This window comes from Hemiscyllium ocellatum, chromosome 43, assembly GCF_020745735.1.
Source record: "Hemiscyllium ocellatum isolate sHemOce1 chromosome 43, sHemOce1.pat.X.cur, whole genome shotgun sequence".
NCBI lineage: Eukaryota > Metazoa > Chordata > Chondrichthyes > Orectolobiformes > Hemiscylliidae > Hemiscyllium > Hemiscyllium ocellatum.
In genome coordinates this window covers 12,390,870-12,411,233 of record NC_083443.1, presented here as the reverse complement: position 1 = coordinate 12,411,233, position 20,364 = coordinate 12,390,870, and the positions used below count along the sequence as shown (strand labels likewise).

General features: G+C 43.4%; 1 protein-coding gene and 1 long non-coding RNA gene across 3 annotated transcripts in view; one reads left to right on the top strand and one right to left on the bottom strand.

Annotated features, from left to right (window-relative positions):
- Positions 1-9,693, top strand: part of LOC132835057 (uncharacterized) — a 48,381-nt gene extending 38,688 nt beyond the window's left edge. Inside the window, exon 3 of the long non-coding RNA XR_009647273.1 lies at positions 9,584-9,693. This is a non-coding gene — a long non-coding RNA (uncharacterized LOC132835057). The remainder of the gene's footprint in view (positions 1-9,583) is intronic.
- Positions 1-20,364, bottom strand: part of LOC132835055 (L-threonine ammonia-lyase) — a 77,238-nt gene that overhangs the window by 47,308 nt on the left and 9,566 nt on the right. The window contains exon 2 of one of the 2 annotated variants that reach the window (XM_060854315.1): positions 7,150-7,335. The exons of the other annotated variant lie outside the window; for it this stretch is intronic. Within the exon in view, the coding sequence (XP_060710298.1) occupies positions 7,150-7,250 (101 nt within the window). The 5' untranslated portion in view covers positions 7,251-7,335. The remainder of the gene's footprint in view (positions 1-7,149; positions 7,336-20,364) is intronic. 2 annotated transcript variants of the gene reach the window in all.

Genomic DNA, 20,364 nt, shown 5'->3' with positions numbered 1-20,364 from the left:
GATTGCTAGTCCAGTGACATTACAACTGCACCACCATCTCTTCACACAAACCATCTGTGGTTGTGCCTTATACATCAGTGAGAAAACAGCAAGTTGCATTTATATAGCTTACTTGACACATCCCCAGCACATCCCACACAACTTCAAAATTAAGCATTTTTGAAAGATAGGTAATGTTTTGAAGGCAAATACAACAACCAAATCACACACAATGAGATCCCAAAAGCAGCAGCAATGTGGTTATGACCAGATAACCTGTTTCACTGACATTTGCGGAAAGAAAAATATTGGCCAAGCTACAGTGAGAGTTCTTCTGCTCTTGTTCAAATAGTGCCCTGGGCTGCTTTTTCACATCAAACTGAATTGTTTAAAGTCTTCATCAAAAGATGGCTCCCCCTTAGCACTGATGTACAGCCTGGATGAAGGGCTCAAGTCACTGGAATATTGCTTCAATCCACAACTCCTTGCTTAATTTTTCTAGCTACACAACCCTGAGGAAATTTGCCAGATGAACATGTAGTGACAAGAAAAGTCATTTCCTGTGATGTTCAGAAACCAACTTGGAAAATTCCTAATAAAGGAAGGAGAAAGCGAGGATTGCAGATCAGAGTTGAGAGTGTGGTGCTGGAAAAGAACAGCAGGTCGGGTAGCATCTGAGGAGCAGGAGAATCAACATTTCGGGCATAAGCCCTTCATCAGGAATTCCTGAAACGTCAATTCTCCTGCTCCTCAGATGCTGTCTGACCTGCTGTGCTTTTCCAGCACCACACTCTGGATTCCTAATAAAGCCTATGAATGAAGTTTTCCAGTAATGTGCCTGCCATTGATCTTAAATTTTTTAATAGTAATCACAAATTGCTTTAAGTTCTCCAATCATATACTGCAAAGAGTCATATTGGACTCAAAACATTGTTCCTGTTTTCTCTCCAGAGATGCTGACACATTTGCTGAGCTTCCCCAGCATCTTTTGTTTTTATTGCAGATCTCCAGCATTGGCAGTATTTTGATTTTATTTGATATTCCATATGACTTACGTTGTATTCTGTGTTTGAAAATATTTTCCAGGCCATTGCTTCACAGCTAACTCTGATTTTAACTTTTCGGAAAACTTGGCTCTGATACGAATTAAATAGCTTAGGCTCTCCAAGTGAAAGTTTATAAATACAGGCCTGTGTTTGGAACTGCGCACACAGACAGGAAGATTCTAGGTTCATAGAACATAGCACATAGAACAATACAGCACAGAACAGGCCCTTCGGCCCACGATGTCGTGCCAAACATTTGTCCTAGCTTAAGCATCTATCCATGTACCTATCCAATTGCCACTTAAAGGTCACCAATGATTCTGACTCTGCCACTCCCATAGGCAGCGCATTCCATGCCCCCACCACTCTCTAGGTAAAGAACCTACCCCTGACATCCCCCCATACCTTCCACCCTTCACCTTAAATTTATGTCCCCTTGTAACATTCTGTTGTACCCGGGGAAAAAGTCTCTGACTGTCTACCCTATCTATTCCCCTGATCATCTTATAAACCTCTATCAAGTCACCCCTCATCCTTCGCCGTTCCAATGAGAAAAGGCCTAGCACTCTCAACCTATCCTCGTACGACCTATTCTCCATTCCAGGCAACATCCTGGTAAATCTCCTCTGCACCCTCTCCAAAGCTTCCACATCTTTCCTAAAGTGAGGCGACCAGAACTGCACTCGGTACTCCAAATGTGACCTTACCAAGGTCCTGTACAGCTGCAACATTACCTCACGACTCTTGAATTCAACTCCTCTGCTAATGAACGCTAATACACCATAGGCCTTCTTACAAGCTCTATCCATCTGAGTGGCAACTTTCAAAGAGCTATGAACATAGACCCCAAAATCCCTTTACTCCTCCACCTTACTAAGAACCCTACCATTAACCCTGTATTCCGCATTCTTATTTGTCCTTCCAAAATGGACAACCTCACACTTAACAGGGTTGAACTCCACCTGCCACTCCTCAGCCCAGCTCTGCATCATATCTAAGTCCCTTTGCAGCTGACAACAGCCCTCCTCACTATCCACAACTCCACCAATCTTCATATCGTCTGCAATCCACCAATCTTCGTATCGTTCAATTCCCAATTGTCTCTTTCTCCTCTTTTGATTGTCTCCTCCTTGACCAAGCTTTTAATCACCCATCCTAAGAACTCCTACTTCAGATCTATGTCGATCTTTATTCAGTCACACTCTTGTATAGTCCCCTAGGATAATTTTCTACACAGACAGCAATAATGGTGGTGCTCTGAGGCTGTGATGTACATCCAAATGTTCGTTAAGGGTTTGTTTTGATTTGCATCTGATGTTCCCATTGACCAAAACTATTGTCAAACATGAGGAATGGTACATCCATGTACACCCAAATGGAAAAGCAGAAAAAATATAGGGGAGTTGCTGGGCCCAGATACATTGGTGATGAAAACTGTCAACCTTGTCATTTGACCTTTAACAAGTTTGAATAAAATAAACAGATTAATCTCTTTAAGAGCCTACTTGTCTCCACAGATGCACTCACACAAAGCTGCAAATAAATAAAGCCAATTAGAAGTTGAACTTAGGACAGAGGGACTGTATTGAACAATTACTGACGTAATTTACTGTCCATAAATTAGACGGAGTTTATGAGATATCATGATGTATATCCTGTAAATGAATTATCCTTTCTCATCTTCTATGTTAGCAATAAGCAGCAGGTACTGAACAGTTGCTGAGAAATACTCTACAGAATACAGAATAGGTTCATGCTGAAAGTGAGTCATTTCCCTTTGCTACAATAGTATTGTTCCAACCTTTGAGTCAGAAGGTGAAGAGATTAAGCTTCATTCTAGACAGCACCAGAACAAGTAAATCCATATTGAGACCCAATGAAATAGGAACAGGTGTAGGCTGTTCTGCCCCTCCACCCTGACTCAACATTCAATTGGGTCATGGCTGATCCAACATTCCTCATGTCTACTTTTATGCTCTTTCACCATAATCCTTATTTCCCCTACTGATCAAGAATCTATCTATCTGTGGCAAGGAGTTCCAAAGACTCTAATCAAACATCAGGAATAGTCACCTGGACTAGATAAACTCAGGAGATTTATTCTCCAACAAGTGAGTTGGAGCTAAAAATAACCATGTGGAGGGTTGTGTTCAGTGACAGCGTAGGTGCCTGTCAGCAGGCCTGTTGGAGGTGGAGCAGCAGCACTCCAAGCAAGCCTCTAAGAACCCTTCGGTACAGCCTGGTAGTGGATAAAACCTTAGGCCACCCTTTAGAGGGTTTTCACATCCCTCCTCCTAATCTTACAGAGCCACAACCTAGCTGCTGCAGCTAAGTTTTAATTAGAAATTTCAAAGAATTGAAGAGAAAGTACCTCTATCATGAAGCATCCTTTCTCTTACTCGCCTTCCACTGCAGGTTAATGCTGAAAAGCCTCTGATTTGATGCCAGCTTTAAAAGGGCTTGCATTCCATAAATTGGCCACTCATTGGCCACCCTATGGGAAACTGACTGGGAATTGAGTGGCTGTTTACCCGCAGGCAGGATTAAGACCTGAAAATAGTTCTGACTTCTTTTTCCCTCTCCTGAAGTCCATGGCCTCAAAACTCTCTGTTGGCAAAAGTGAGGACTGCAGATGCTGGAAATCAAGAGTCCAGATTAGAGTTGTGCTGGAAAAGCACAACAGGTCAGGCAGCATCCGGGGTGCAGGAAAATCGACATTTCAGGCAAAAGCCGAGTCTAATCTAGACTCTAAACTCTATGTTGACAACCAGCAGGGTACTCATACCTGGACAGGATGACCATTAGCTCAGTGCATTGTTCCACATCAGAATCAGAAGGAGTATTATGATCCCAACAGACTGCCCCTTGCAGTTCCCACACAAAGAGGATGCCCTTGATTAAAGTCCTGGCAAGATTCAGGATCCTATGGAAGTGTATTGCAGTACCAAGTGCTGCTGTGGAGAAATTACATGAGCAAGTCCTCTTGCAACAGCAGCATGCATTTAGATAGTACTTTCAGTGAGTAGGCCTTCAAAGAATTTTACAGAAGCATTATTAAACAAGATTTGATGCTTAGCCACATACGGAGAAATTGGGATGGGTGACTAGAAGCTTAATCAAAGTGGGTAGGTATTGATAAGTACCTTAATGGAATAAAGGGAGACAGAGATTTATGGAGGAAATTCTGGAGTTTAGAACCTCAACAGAAGAAGTCTGGCCATTGATGGGTAAAAGAAAGTTGTAAAGGGAATATTACCTTTAAAATATTAAAATAAGGGAATATTAAATTGAAACAACATACTTCAGATACAGAATATCCAAATGAATGCAGAAAATACTGGAAATACTCAACTCTGACAGCAGGGGTGGAGAGAGAAACAATTAATCAGCCAATTTTAACTTCATGTAGAAAAAATATTTTGAGTGAATTAAAATTAGGTCACCTACCTTTCCTCTGAACACATCAGTATAAATCCTATCATGATTGGCTCCCTTTTAAAAAGTGTTCTTATTTTGCTTTACTAATCCAAACATCTCCAGACCTTGATTTCTCTGAAGTATTTCCAACCTCCTGTCAGAATGTGGACGATAAATTCACGGCATGCATGCAGAAAATTAACAAGTGGTTTTCCACATGATATTTCCATGCTTGCCACCCACCTTTTGACATTCTATTAAAAATCATAAAACCATTAAATAAAAATCAAATCATAATTTGCTGTCAAGAGGAAAAGATTTGAGGCATAAACCTACCATCAGATTTTAGTAATGTAGAAGGCAGGAAATAAGAGATACTGCAATTGCACCAGAAAATTAATGGATCAAATCGACTGAAAACTGCTAAAATAAAAACCCTAAATGATATAAAAGATTTTTTTGTCAATGGAAGCAATTGATAGAAACTGAAAGAACAGCAGATAATGAGAATATTCACGAAGCTGAGAGGAGATCAAATTGAAGCATTCAAAATTACAAGACAGCAGGACAAAATAAGAGCAGAAAATATCACCATGCACACATATTACCATGATTCTAACGAGGGTAGCCAGTGGGTATCATAGAATGTGAGATCCCTGATTAGGGCTGTTAATCTGGTCCCATGAGGGATCCCTGGCTGATGATTAAAAAGGGTGTCAGAGATACTCTGGTGCCTGACTCTGTTATGAGGCAGTACTATAGTCAAGAACTGTTCATGTATAAATACAGGGTGACTTGGTAATGGGATACTGGCCTCTGTGGAGTCATTTCACAACCAGATTAAGATCGAGAGGATTCAGATTTAGGGTAAAAGAAAGCATATTTCAATAAAATTAGCAACGGTGATATGAGGAGAAACCTTCTTCATGCAACGAGTGGTTAGGGTTTGGAATGCACTGTCTGTGGATGTGATAGAGGCAGGTTCTGTAAGGCATGCAAACAGAACACTGTGCAGGGTTCTGGGAGAAGGCAGGAAAATAGATCTAAGTGCGATGCTCCTTCAGACACAGACACAATAAGCTGAATGGCCTCCTTTTGCACCATAACAATTCTGAGATTCTAATGATGAAAAGATATTGAAGATACCAACAAAAAAGGTGAGAAAATGGGGAGAGAATAGATGTAGGAGTTCTAAACTGAAAATCATAATTTGCAGTTTCCCATCATTTAGTCAGAAGTGGGTACTGCAGATGCTGGAGATTAAAGTTTACATTAGAGTGATACTGAAAAAGCACAGCAGGTCAGGCAGCATCCGAGGAGCAGGAAAATTGATGTTTCAGATAAAAGCCCTTCATCAGAAATTCCTGATGAAGGGCTTTTGCCCGAAACACCAATTTTCCCGCTCCTCGGATGCTGCCTGACCTGCTGTGCTTTTCCAGCACCACTCTAATCTTATAGGAGAAAGTGAGAACTGCAGATGCTGGAGATCAGAGCTGAAAATGTGTTGCTGGAAAAGCGCAGCAGATCAGGCAGCATCCAAGGAGGAGGAGAATCGACGTTTCAGGCATGAGCCCTTCTTCAGGAATGAGACTCTCATTCCTGAAGAAGGGCTCATGCCCGAAACGTCAATTCTCCTGCTCCTTGGATGCTGCCTGACCTGCTGCGCTTTTCCAGCAACACATTTTCAGCCCCACTCTAATCTTAACAGTTTCCCATCATTTGTCAAGCCTACTAAAATTCTCTCAAGGAAATAGTCCTTTTCACTTTGTAATCCTCCTGTAACAATGCACCATTTGTCATTAGAAGCTTTTGCAGCCTCTTTAATCTACTACAAATGCACGAAAACTCCACCAAGAAGATCTTCGGAGACTTTTAAGCCAAGTCAAGCTCTGGTTAAAGTCATTGGCAGTCCAAAGTTGGTCCCTGAAGTTATTTTGAATGCCTCTAAAATTACACAGAGATTACAGCAAGGCAATAGGTCACTCAGTCCACATTGGTGTTTATCTCCAACTGTATCCTAATCCCTTTTCACCCTACTCCTTTATCCTTTTATCCCTTCCTCCTTAACCTGCCTATTTAATCTTTAAATTAAAGTGATAATTCGAGTAGTGAATTCCACAAGCATACAACTTTTTGTGTAAGAAATTCCTACAGCTGCCTGTGTTAAATCGCTTTCACTTAATTTTATATCTATTTACTGTTTTTCTGGGACCCTGAAATTATTGGAGACCCCATTAAATCATTCTAAATAATCAGAATGATTACTCAATTAATTGGCCAACAGCAAAAACAAAAAGGCATAAAAGGATTTCAACAGTACCACAGTTGGAAAGAGAGGGGGAGGAGGAGAAAGAAGCCTTGAGACAAATTCAATCTGCAACATGGAGATGGTAAGCACTGCTGCTGCTGGAGGTCAGAGTCAATAAATTGTGGAACTGGAAAGGCACAGCAGGTCAGGCAGCACCAGAGGAGCAGGAGAGACAATGTTTCGGGCTGGCAGGACTGATGAAGGGTCCCAACCCGAAACGTTGACTTTCTTGCTCTTCTGATGCTGCCTGACCTGCTGTGCCTTTCCAGCTCCTCATTTTATTGACGTCAATCTGCAACACGCCATGGTCATAACACAAAACTGCTCTGAATGAGCCACAAGGGCAGAGAAGGGCCTTGACAGGCAGGCTATTGCTAGAAACTAGAACTGAATCCCAACCTTCTCCAAAAGGGATCATATTCCTCATCTTCTGAAGAGATCTTCTTGGGAGATTTGTTGCTCACGGATCTTGAAAACAGAAGCTGGGCAGCAAGGTGCATGTTTTCCTGTTTGATGATGATAGCAGCAGTTTCATGCAGCAGTAGAGCTGGATTTCAGAATATTCTTGTTCCCTTAAAGCAGTTTCTGAAACAACAGAGTTGCGCTTGAATTGAATTCTAATTTAAAACTATCGACCTTTCCTGAGATGAAGAGTTCTTCTTGTTCACTCAGCAGCTACTGAGGGTGAGACTGCTGGAGGCGGTGTTTAAAGAGATTAGTTCACACCAAGCTGTCTCTATCAATTTAGGAAATACTAAGATTAGTTATGACTGACTTCCACACTGAATAACACCATCAAAGCTTTCAAGATTTACCATCTCTCAACAGGAGGAGCTGCTTGAAGAAGCAGTTCTAATGTACTTGCTTATATACGCATCACCCAGCAAGAATACCATAGTCATATTAAAGAAACAATATTTAAACTTTGATCAATTCTAATATCCCACGGGCTTATCTGGACTACAATTTTGGACAAGGTAGCATATGAGAGAGGAAAAGGCTACTATGGGCCTCAAAATTTGGGTTACATTGTCATTCACATTTGGATGAAATGGATTACATTATTCGTAATACTTAGGAGAAAGGGGTTACATTGTTTAGTAAATGGAAGCGGGTACTGCAGATGCTGGAGATTTGAGTCACGATTAGAGTGGTGCTGGAAAAGCACAGCAGGTCAGGCAGCATCCGAGGAGCAGGAACATCGATGTTTCGGGCAAAAGCCCAATTCTAAATTGCTCATAGTATTAGGTTCTTTAGTCAGAGGGAAATGAGTCTGGGTGGGTTACTATTCGGAGGGTTGGTGTGGACTTGTTGGGTGGAAGGACCTGTTTCCACACTGTAGGGAATTTAATCCAATCTAATGCTGCGGTTTTGAAATCCTCTACCACCCCCTCCTCCACTTACTTTTATTGGGTGACAGTGGAGAAATAAAACTGGAATGCATTTTATCCATCAATCTCACTTGCTTGCAACACTGTTAAGGAGCAATCTACTTTGCCTCGGAGCTGACAAGTAGTAGTAATCTGCTCTAGTGGGTACGAAAGGGTTAGTAAGTCCAAAAGGATAAATTCAGCATCAAGTTCATCTTGCCCTTCAAGCAATCCAGGTAAAACTGTAAAACATGAATCCAGTTTAAAATAGGCACACACAGATGTGAGCTCTTCCATTACACTAATGACTTAATCCAGCAGTAAATGGCCCACAATCAATTAAGTACCTGTGAAGTAACTGTTGGAAATTATGTACAGCAAGAATCCATGTACAGTAAGTTTTAAAGCAAAATACTTGTGAATTAGAACAGAACAGAACAGAATTCTTCCACTGTGGATTCTGGAAATCTAAAATAAAAACAGAACATGCTGGAAAAACTCAACAGGTCTGGCAGCATCTGTGGAGAGAGAAACAGAATTACCTTTTGAGTCCAAAACAACCAGGCAAACATCCCCAGCATCGAGGCCATTGATTGGCTACAATGGGCTGCGCACGTTGTCTGCATGGCCTACATGAGACTCCCCAGCTTTAAAATGGCAGGTAAGCCCCAGGTGGACAGAGGAGGTGCTTTAGTGATACCCTCAAGGCCTCACTGAGGAAGTCGAAGAGTGTGGTGCTGGAAGACACAGCTGGTCAGGCAGCATCCGAGGAGCGGAAGAGTCAACGTTTCAGGCATTTGGCCGTCATCAGGAATGTGGCTTGTGGGCCAAGGGGGCTGAGAGATAAATGGGAGGGGATGGGGCTGGGGGGAAAGTAGCTGAGAATGCAATAGGTAGATGAAGGTGAGGGAGAAGGTGATAGGTCTGAGAGGAAGGTGGAGCAGATAGGTCAGAAGGAGAATGGAGAGGTAGGACTGTTCAATAGGGCAGGATCAAGTTGGGAGGTTGGGACTGGGAATAAGGTGGAGGGAGGGGAAATGAGGAAACTGGCGAAATCCACATTGCTGCCATGTGGTTGAAGTGTCCCAAGACGGAAGATGAGGAGTTCTTCCTCCAGGCATCGGGTGGTTAGGGCTTGGCGATGGAGGAGGCCCAGGACCTGCATGTCCTTGGTGGAGTGGGAGGGGGAGTTAAAGTGTTCAGCGACAGGGCGATAGGGTTGGTTAGTGCGGGTGTCCAGAGATGTTCTCTGAAATAATCCACAAGTTGGTGTCCTGTTTCTTCGACGTAGAGGAAACCATATAGGGTGCAACCGATGCAGTAGATGACGTCTGTTTTTCAGCAGCAGCAGCATCTTGAAAGGCGGGAGCTTGAGCCAGGGGCCTGCTGAGAGTGGTAAGTCACTGATCTGAACCTTTAAAAACTTACCTCGAATGCAGGACTCCTCCATTTCTGTTTTTCAGCGACAGCAGCAACTCGAAGGGCAGGAGCTTGGACCAGGGGCCTGTTGTGAGCAGTGAGTCACTGATTTGAGCTTTTATATTTAAAATCAGAGACCAGAGGTTTCTGGAAAAGGAGGGACTTCTTTTTATTTCCATCCAGCCATATAAGTCAGTGTGTCCTAAACCCGAGACCCTACCTTTGTAGGGCCTTCCACCCAACCACCTCCTCTAACCTTAAAGACCAGGGACATATCAGGTAAGCGTCTCTTCTTTTTTACTTTGTGATAAGGGGACTAGCAGGGATGGCAGTGCAGGGAGAGCGATGTTCCTCCTGCATAATGTTTGAGGTGAGGGACACCATTCGTGTCCCATCCAAAGTACATCTGCAGGAAGTACACCCAACTCTTACTCCTCCAAGACCATATTAGGGAACTGGAGCTGGAACTGGATGAACTTTGGATCATTCAGGAGGCAGAGGCTGTGATAGATAAGAGTTACAGGGAAGTAGTTACTCCGAGGCATGAAGAAAGCTGGGTGACTGTTCAAAAGGGGAGAAAACAGCCAATGGAGGGATCCCCTGTGGTCGTTTCCCCCCCCGCCCCATGTATACCGTTTTGGATACTGTTGAGGGGGACAACTTACCAGGGGTATGCAGTGGGGCCCAGGTCTCTGGCACAGACCCTGTCCCTGTTGCACAGAAGGGCAAGAGGAGAGTGTTAGTCATTGGGGACTCAATAGTTAGAGGGTCAGATAAAAGGTTTGCTGGGATGAGACTCATGGTGGTGTGTTGCCTCCCAGGTGCCAGGGTCCATGATGTCTTGGATCATATTTGTGGGGTCCTGAAGGGGGAGGGTGACCAGCCTCACGTCATGGTCCATGCAGGTACCAATGACATAGGTAGAAAGAGGGATAGGGATGTAAGGCAGGATTTCAGGAGCTAGGGTGAAAGTTGAGAGCTAGAGCAAACAGAGTTGTTATCTCTGGTTTGTTACCCATGCCACGTGATAGCGAGGCAAGGAATAGGGAGAGATATCAGCTGAACATGTGGCTGCAAGGATGGTGCAGGAGGGAGGGTTTCAGGTTCTTGGACAATTGGGGCTCATTCTTGGGAAAGTGGGACCTGTACAAACAGGACAGTCTTCACTTGAACCCAGAGCGGTACTAATATTCTAGGTGGGAAATTTGCTGGTGCTATTTGGGTGGGTTTAAACTAGCTCAGCAGGGAGATGGGAACCTGAGGTGTATTTGCAGTGCAGAGGGGGATGAGAATAGGGAGGACAGGGACAGGATTTCAGGGTCACAGGAATGTGCTGGTAGACAGCAAGCTGGTTTGAAGTGTGTCTACTTCAATGCCCGAAGTATCTGAAATAAAGTAGGTGAGCTTGAAGCATGGATAGGTACCTGGGAACTTCGATGTTGTGGCCATTTCGGAGACATGAAGAGAACAGGGTGAGGAATGGATGTTGCAGGATCCAGGGTTTAGATCTTTCATTAAGAACAGGCAAGACGGTAAAAGAGGGGGAGGCGTGGCCTTGTTAGTCAAGGATAGTATAATGGTGGTTAAGAGAACTTTTGATGAGGACTCGTCTATTGAGGTAGCGTGGGCTGAGGTTAGAAACAGGAGAGGAGAGGCCTACTTTATAGGCCTCCACAGAGTTCCAGAAGAGAGGATTGGCAAAATTATTCTGGGTAGGAAAGGAACAGGGTGCTCATTATGGGGGACTTTAACTTCCCCAACATTGACTGGAAATATTATAACTCTAGAATGTTGGATGGATCAGTTTTTGTCCAATGTGGAAGGGCTGACAAGAGGGGAGGCCACACTGGATCTGGTTCTTGGTAATGAACCAGGCCAGATATTTGATTTAGTTGTAGGTGAGCACTTTGGAGAAAGTGACCATAATTCAGTTACGTTAGTTTAGCAATGGAAAGGGATAGGTACATGCCACAGGTCAAGAGTTACCGATGGGGCAAGGGCAAGGGCAATTATAATGCCATTAGGCAAGAATTAGGATGCAGAGAATGGGGTGGCAAAACAGGGGAGGGGTGCAGACAATGGAAATGTGGAGCAGAAAATCTGGTTTAAGGAACAGATATTATGTGTCCTTGATAGGTATGTCCCTGTCAGGCTGGGAGGAAGCAATAAGATAAGGGAACCGTGGTTTACTATAGAAATTGCATCTCTTGTTAAGCAGAAGAACAAGGCTTATGTGTTGATGAGGCAAGATGGTTCAGTTGAGGCAATAGAGAGTTACAGATCAGCGAGGAAGGATTTAAAGAGAAAGTTAAGAAGAGCAAAGAGAGGACATGAGCAGTCTTTAGCAAATAGAATAAAGGAGAACCCTAAAGCTTTCTGTAGGTATGTAAGGAATAAGAGGATGACTTGGATAGGAATAGGGCCAGTCAAAGATAGAAGTGGGAAGTTGAGTGTGGACCCTGTGGAGATCGGAGAGGTGTTAAATGAACATTTCTCATCGGTTTTCAGTCAGGAAAAGGAAAATATTTTAGAGGAGAAGAATGAGGTACGAGATATTAGACTAGAAAAGATCTAGGTTAGTTACGAACAGGTGTTATCAATTCTAGAAGGAGTGAAAGTAGACAAGTCCCTTGGGCCGGATGGGATCTACCCAAGGATTCTCTGGGAAGCTAGGGATGAGATAGCCGAGCCTTTGGCTTTGATATTTGAGTCATCGTTGTCTACAGGTTTAGTAGCAGAGGAATGGAGGATTGCAAATGTTGTGCCCTTGTTCAAGAAGGGCAGTGAAGATGACCCAAGTAATTATAGACCAGTGAGCCTTACTTCTGTTGTAGGATAGGTTTTGGAAAGGATTATAAGAGATGAAATTTATAATCGTCTAGGAAGCAACAATTTGATTTCAGATAGTCAACATGGTTTCGTCAAGGGCAGGTTGTGTCTCACAAACCTCATTGAGTTTCTTGAGAAGGTGACCAAGCATGTAGATGAAAGTAGGGCAGTGGACTTCAGTAAAGCCTTTGATAAAGTTCCACATTGTAGGCTATTGGAGAAAATGCAGAGGCGTGGGATTGAGGGTAATTTAGCAGTTTGGATTAGAAACTGGCTTGATGGAAAATATTCAGCCTGGAGCCTGGTTATTAGTGGTGTGCCACAAGGATCTGTTTCGGGACCACTGTTGTTTGTCATTTCTATAAATGACTTAGATGTAGGCATAGGTGGATGGATTACTAAATTTGCAGATGACACTAAAGTCGGTGGAGTATTGGACAGTTTGGAAAAATGTTACAGATTGCAGGGGGACTTAGATAAACTGCAGGATTGGGCTGAGAGGTGGCAAATAAAGTTCAATGCAGCTAAATGTGAAGGTGATGCACTTTAGGAAGAATAACAGGAAGGCAGAGTACTGGGTCAATGGAAAGATTCTTGGTAGTGTGGATGTGCAGAGGGATCTTGGAGTCCATGTATATAGATCCCTGAAAGTTGCCACCCAGGTTGATAGTGCTGTTAAGAAGGCATACGGTGTGTTAGGTTTCATTTGTAGAGGGATTGAGTTCCGGAGCCGCAATATTATGTGGCAACTGTACAAAACGCTGGTGCGGCCACACTTGGAATATTGTGTACAGTCCTGGTCGCCATATTTCAGGAAGGATGAGGAAGCATTGGAAAAGGTGCAGAGGAGATTTACGAGGATGTTGCCTGATCTAGAGGGAAGGTCTTAGGAAAGGCTGAGAGACTTGGGTTTGTTCTCATTGCAAAGAAGAAGGCTAAGAGGGGATTTGAGGCAGTAGTGCTGCCCACTGTGCCACCATGCCACCCACTATGTTCTATGTTCTATGAAGTACAGGTAAACCTCTGTCGGATCCTTGGTGTCCTTGGTTGGAGGTGAGGGGGGAGGTGTGGGCACAAGTTTTGCACTTCCTACAAAGACAGGGGAAGCTGGTGGGGGTGAGGTGTGGGTTGGTGGGGGCGTGGACCTGACAAGGGAGTCGTGGAGAGGATGGTCTCTCTGAAACACAGATATGGGGAGGGAAATATTTCTCTGGTGGTGGGGTCTGTTTGTAGGTGGCGGAAATGGCAGAGGATGATGTGGTGTATTCGGAGGTTGGTGGTGTGGAATGTGTGGACCGGGGCCTCTATCCTTGTTGCGGTTGGAGGGGTGGGGTTCAGCCTGGCTGTCACCTTACACCTCACCAACTTCCAGATACACTACATCATCCTCTGCCATTTCCGCCACCTACAAACAGACCCCACCACCAGAGATATATTTCCCTCCACATAGCTGTGTTTCGGAGAGACCATTCTCACCGCAACTCCCTCGTCAGGTCACTGCCCCCCATCAACCCACACTTCACTCCCGCACCTGCCATCACAGGAAGTGTAAAACTTGTGGCCACACCTCCCCCCTCACCTCCGTCCAAGGCTTCACAGGATCCTTCCACAGCTAACAGAGATTTACCTGTACTTCCACACACATCATCTACTGCATCAGTTGCACCCAATATGATCTCCTCTATACTGGGGAGACAGGACACCAACTTGCAAATCATTTCAGACAACATCTCTAGGACACCTGCACCAACCCACCCCACCGCCCTGTGGCTGAACATTTCAACACCCCCTCCCACTCCACCAAAGACATGTAAGTCCTTGGCCTCCTCCATCGCCAAATCATAACCACTCGGCGCCTGGAGGAAGAACGTCTCAATTTCCGCCTTGGGACACTTCAACTACACAGGATCAATGTGGATTTCACCAGTTTCCTCAATTCCCCTCCCCCCACCTTATATCAGTCCCAACCTCCCAGGTCAGCACCGCCCCCTTGAACTGTCCTACCTGTCCATCTTCCCTCCCACCTATCCACTCCAACCTATCATTTTCACCCCCACCTTCATCTACCTGTGGCATTCCCAGCTACCTTCTCCTCAGTCCCACACCCCTCCCATTTATCTCTCAGCCCCATTGGCCCACAAGCCTCATTCCTGATGAAGGGCCTATGCCCGAAACGTTGACTGTCCTGCTCCTCAGATGCTGCCTGACCCTGCTGTGTTGTTCCAGCACCACACTCTTCGACTCTGATCTCCAGCATCTGCAGTCCTCACCTTCTCCTCATTGGGTAAGTGCGGTATTCGCACAGACACCTGAGTACCATTGACCCAAGACTGTCGAAGGTGGAAGAGGAGCATCCTTAAAGGCGTCGAGCACCTTGAGACCTGCTGTCGGGAAAAAGTAGAAGCCAGGCGAAGGAAGCAACAGGAGCTCATTGCCACAGCAACACTCCACCCACCCCTTTCCGTGCCCACCACGTGGAAAGAGCCTGCGATAGCCACATCGGTCTGTACACTCACCCTGAGGGTGGAAGAGAATCATTCTCATCTGCGAGGGATTGCTCATGAATGAATGACTCTATTTTGGTTTTTTTTTTATACTTTCCATGTGCCTGTCTTTCAGTGTTACACCTATCTGTTCTCTATTCTGCCATTAACGTACTCTGGATTAATGTTTTGATTCTTTAAAACAACCATTACCATTCCATTTGCCTTTTGTTCCATGATATCATTGTTGTTTAACTCTCCTGCCCTCCAATCTATCCTTCATTTGTTTTCTGGCCTACTTTTGCTTTTTTGCAACTCCAGAACACCCATCTACCTCTCTTCAGTTCCAAAGAAGGATCATGTTTAACTCAAAACATTAGCTCTGTTTCTCTCTACATAGATGCTGCTAAACCAGCTGAGTATTTCTATCACGTTCTTTTTACTTTAGCACATGAACTGCAATTGTTCAGGAAGGCAGCTCACCACAACCTTCTTGAGGCCATCCAGGGACAGGCAATAAATGCTGGCCAGCCAGCGACACCCACGTCTGATGAATGAATAAAAACAATTCCTGGCATTCACAATTTTTATCCTATTTTAGCACTGAAAGGAGGCTCTGTCTGCTCTTTCAGGCAAATGTAAAAGGCAATGTTTAAAGAAGAACAGGGAATATTCCCTGGTTTCCAGACCAACATTTATCCCACAACCAAATATCACCAAATGAGATAATCTGGTCAAATTAAATTGCTGTTTGTGGAGCATCTGTACAGGGCAAAAGTCAATATTTCTTAGGTATATGGGAAATGGGAGATGGAGTATGCCACAAGATTGCTCCATCATTCAGCCCCACAAGACTGCTCCATCATTTAACTAGATCATGGCTGACCTTCTACCTTACTGCACCATGCCCATACCCTAATGGGAGTGGCATAGCAGTAACAGCATCATGCTAGTCCCAGGCTAATAGTCTGGGGAAATGGATTCTCTAACAGCTGAGAATGGAAAGTTAATATTAGATAATAAGGAAGTGGTGGTGGTAATTAATAAACATTTTGTTTCAGTCTTGACATTGGAGGCTGTTAAAAAAAAACACCCAGTAACCGTTGTAAATCAGAAAGTTGAGTGAAGAGATAAACTTGGTTTATAATCACTAGGTAATTGGCGCTGAGATGTTGGGAAGAGATTTGCATTAGTCGGGAATCTTGAAATGGTGGACATGGTTGCAGAATAAAAGGACAATCAATTAAAACTGAGATACAAACACATTTCTTCTTTCAGAAGCAGGTGAATGTTTGGAATTTTATCCCCAGAGAGTTGTGGAGGCTAGGTGAGTGAAAGTATTTAAAGGGGAGGTAGATAGATTTTCAAAACATTGTAGTTGATGGGAGTTGAGGGCTATGAGGAGCTGTCATGAAAGAAGACTTGAGACTTGGGGCAGATCAGTCATATTTTTATTGAATGGTGAGGTAAGCTTGAAGGGACAAATAACATACTCCTGCCCCTATTTCTCATGTTCCTTTGTTATAACCGGAAAAACTCAGTATTTGGAAAGAGTCAATATGGTTTTGTGAAAGGGAAATTGTGTTTAACCAATTGATTGGAATTCTTTAAAGGGATAACATGTCCTGTACATAAAGGGAAGCTCACTGATGTTCTGTACTTGGATTTCAAGAAATCATTTCACAAGATTTCACATAAAAATTATTGTGCTCAGTAGAGCTTATAGTGGATGGAGTAACATGCTAGCATGGACAGATTTCCTAACTGGCAGAGAACAGAGCATGTGCAAAACCATCATTTTCAGATTGGCAGGATCGAATGAATGGAGTCCCTTAAGCGCTGGGAATTCAACTTTTTATATCAATGACTTAGATAAGGGGATCAAAGGCTAAAAAGCTAAATTTGCAGAGGACAGAATGGTACGTGAGATAGTTATTCATTTTGGCAGGAAAAATAAAAAGCACAGAGTATGACTGCAGAATTCTTAAGTGTAGAGAAATCAAACTGAATTAGTGCATGAGTCACTAAAGTTAATATGCAATTACAGCAAGGCCAATGGAATGCAATCCTTTATGAGGAGAGGAATTGAACATAAAGGTTAGGATGGTACAGGGCATTGGTGTGACCATATCTTGAATTGTGTCTGCATTTGGAAGTGGTCCAGAACAGGTTTATAGAGTTATAGAGTTATAGAGTTCTGGACTCCCTCAACCCAGGGAAAAGACCTTGGCTATTTATCCTATCCCCCTCGTGGTTTTATTTACCTGTATAAGGTTACCCCTCAGCCTCCAACACTCCAGGGAAAACAGCCACAGCCTGTTCAGCCTTTCCCTGTAGCTCACATCCTCCAACTCTGGCAACATCCTCGTAAATCTTTTCTGAACCCTTTCAAGTTTCACAACGTCCTTCCTATAGGAGGGAGACCAGAATTGCACACAATATTCCAAAGGTGGCCTAACTAATATCCTGTATAGCCACAACATGACCTCCCAACTGCTCTGATTTGCCTTCCAAACTGCAGCAACCTCACATTTATCTCAATTAAACTCCATCTGCCACTCCTTGGCCCATTTACCCATCTGATCAAATTCCTGTTGTACTCTGAGGTAACCTTCTTTGCTGTCCGCTACACCTCCAATTTTGGTGTCATCTGAAAACTTACTAACTACAGCTCCTATCTTCCCATCCAAACCATTAATATAAATGACAAAAAGCAGTGGACTCAACACCAATGCTTGTGGCACACCACTGGTCACAGCCCTCCAGTCTGAAAGACGACCCTCCATCACCATCCACTGTCTTCTACCTTTGAGTCAATTCTGTATCCAAATGGTCAGTTCTCCCTGTTTTCTGTGTAATCTAACCTTGCTAACCAGTCTACCATGAGGAACCTTGTTGAACACCTTACTGAAGTCTATATACAGGTAGATCATGTCTATCACCCTGCCCTCATCAATTCCCTTTGTGTTACTTCTTCAAAAAACTCAATTAAGTTTGTGAGACATTATTTCCCACGCAAAAAGCCATGTTGACTATCCCTAATCAGTACTTGCCTTTCCAAGTACATATAAATCCTGTCCCTCAGGATTCCCTCCAACAATTTGTTCACCATTGATGTCAGGCTCACCGGTCTATAGTTCCTTGGCTTGTCCTTACCACCTTTCTTTAAGTAGTGGCACCACGTTAGCCAACCTCCAGTCTTCCAGCACCTCACTGTGACTATTGATGATACAAATATCTCAGCAAGGGGCCCAGCAATCACTTCCCTAGCTGTCCACAATACTTGATTAACAGCTGGTATGAGCATGTTGTCACGTGGGCAAGGATTGGGCATGCTGAGCTTGTGAGGATTAATTTGGCTGCTGTTTAGAAGATTCTGAATGGTCTTGATAAAGTGAATGTGGAAAAAAATGCTAACTGTTGTGGGAGAGTCCAGAACCTGGGGACACTGATTTAAAATTAAGAGTTGCTATTTTGGACAGAGCTATGCGGTATTTTTTTGTTCTTTTAGAGGATTTGGAACTCTGTGCCTCAGAAGGCAATGAATGCAGGGTCATGAAATGCTTTGAGGCATTTTTAAGAGAGTCAAAGATTATCAGGATTAGATAGGAATGTGCTCTTTGGAACACAAACTGATGAGCCATGATCTTACTGAATGACAGAGAAGCTGGAAAGACCAGATGGCCTATTTCTGGTTCTAATTCATATGATTCAGTGTCAACTTGAATGTTTTGTTCTGTTTAATAGCAGAAAGAAAGGCTTATATTTATATAATGCTGTCATGACCTTAGGACCTCCTGAGTGTTGGCAGCCTATTTAGTACTTTGGAAGGATAATGTATGAATATCTCAATAACCATTAAGAGATTCTTCAAGTCTGCTCTACCATTCATAAGATTATGGCTGATCAGATTTTAACCGCCACTCTACCTTTCTGCATATCCGGTAATCTTTCATCTCCATGGTAATCAAAAATCCATTTATCTGTGCCATACAAATATTTAATGATTCACTGTCCTGTGAGAATGGGAATTCCAAAAATTCACAACCCTCTGTGAGAATGTTTTTCTCATTGCTGTCTTAAATGATTAGGTTAGATTCTCTACAGTGTGGAAACAGGCCCTTCAGCCCAACCAGTCCACATTGACCCTCCAAAGAGTAACCCACCCAGACCCATTTCTCTTTGACTAATGCACCTAACACAATGGGCAATTTAGCATGGCTAATTCAACCTGACCTGCACATCTTTGGACTGTGAGAGGAAACAGGAGCACCCGGAGGAAACCCACACAGACGCGGGGAGAATGTGCAAACTCCACACAGTCAGTCACTTGAGGCTGGAATTGAACCCATGTCCCTGGAGCTATGAGGCTGCAGTGCTAACCATTGAGCCACCATGCTGTCCTAAATAAGTGGCGACCCCTTATTTTTAAACTATGATCCTTAGTTCTCCCACATGAGGAAATAGGCTTTCTACACCTACCCAGTCTAGAATCTTATATGTTTCAATTAAATCACCTCCCTAATTCCCTCTCTAATGACATTGTGGATCAACGCACAGTGGGTGGACTGTAGTGGTTAAAGATGGCAGCTTACTACCACCTTCTGTTGGACAACAGGGTATAGAAATAAATGCTAGCTCAGCCAGCGACGTCCACAAATGAATTTTAAGAAAAACTCTTCCAAACGCCAGTGTACTGTATACAGACCCAGCCTGTCTCACCTTTCCTCATAAGCCAATCTGTTCATTCCAAGTCTAGTAAACCTTCTCTGAACTGCTTCTAATGCATTAGCATCCTTCCATAAGTAGAGTGGCCAGTACTGAGCTTCACCTATTTATATCACTTTGTGGGTTCCTTACGTCATCTTCACAACTCACATTCCTACTATCTTTGTGTCAGTAGCAAATTTAGCTAGCATACTTTCTGTGCCTTCATCTAAATCACATATAAATTGTGAAGATTTGAGGTCTCAGCACCAATTCCTCGGGACGCCACTCATAACAGCCTGCCAGGCTGAAAAAAGACCCATTTATTCCCAAAATTTGCTTCGTGTTAGCCAACCAATTTTCTATCCATGCCAAAATGTTACCCTAACTTTTATTTTCTGCAATAATCTTTGATGTGGCACTTTATCAAATGCCTTCTGGAAATCTAAGTCAAATACATCCACGAGTTCCTGTTTATCAATGGCTCATGTTACCTCTTAAAAACTCCAATAAACTCTTTAAACATGATTTCCCTTTGACAAAACCATGTTTACTCTGTCATGTTATAACTTTTAAAATAATAGATTAACATCTGTCATCGGGAAAGTGTAGAAGCTAACTGGCCTGTGATTTCCTGCTTTCTGCCACTCTCCCTTCTTGAATAAAGGAGCTATTTTTCAATCTGAAGGAACCTTCCTCAAATCTAATGACTTTTGGAAAATGAAAACCAATACATCAACTACCAAAGTTATGTAGGCAGAAGTGGGTACTGCAGATGCTGAAGATTAGTGTCAAAATTAGAGTGG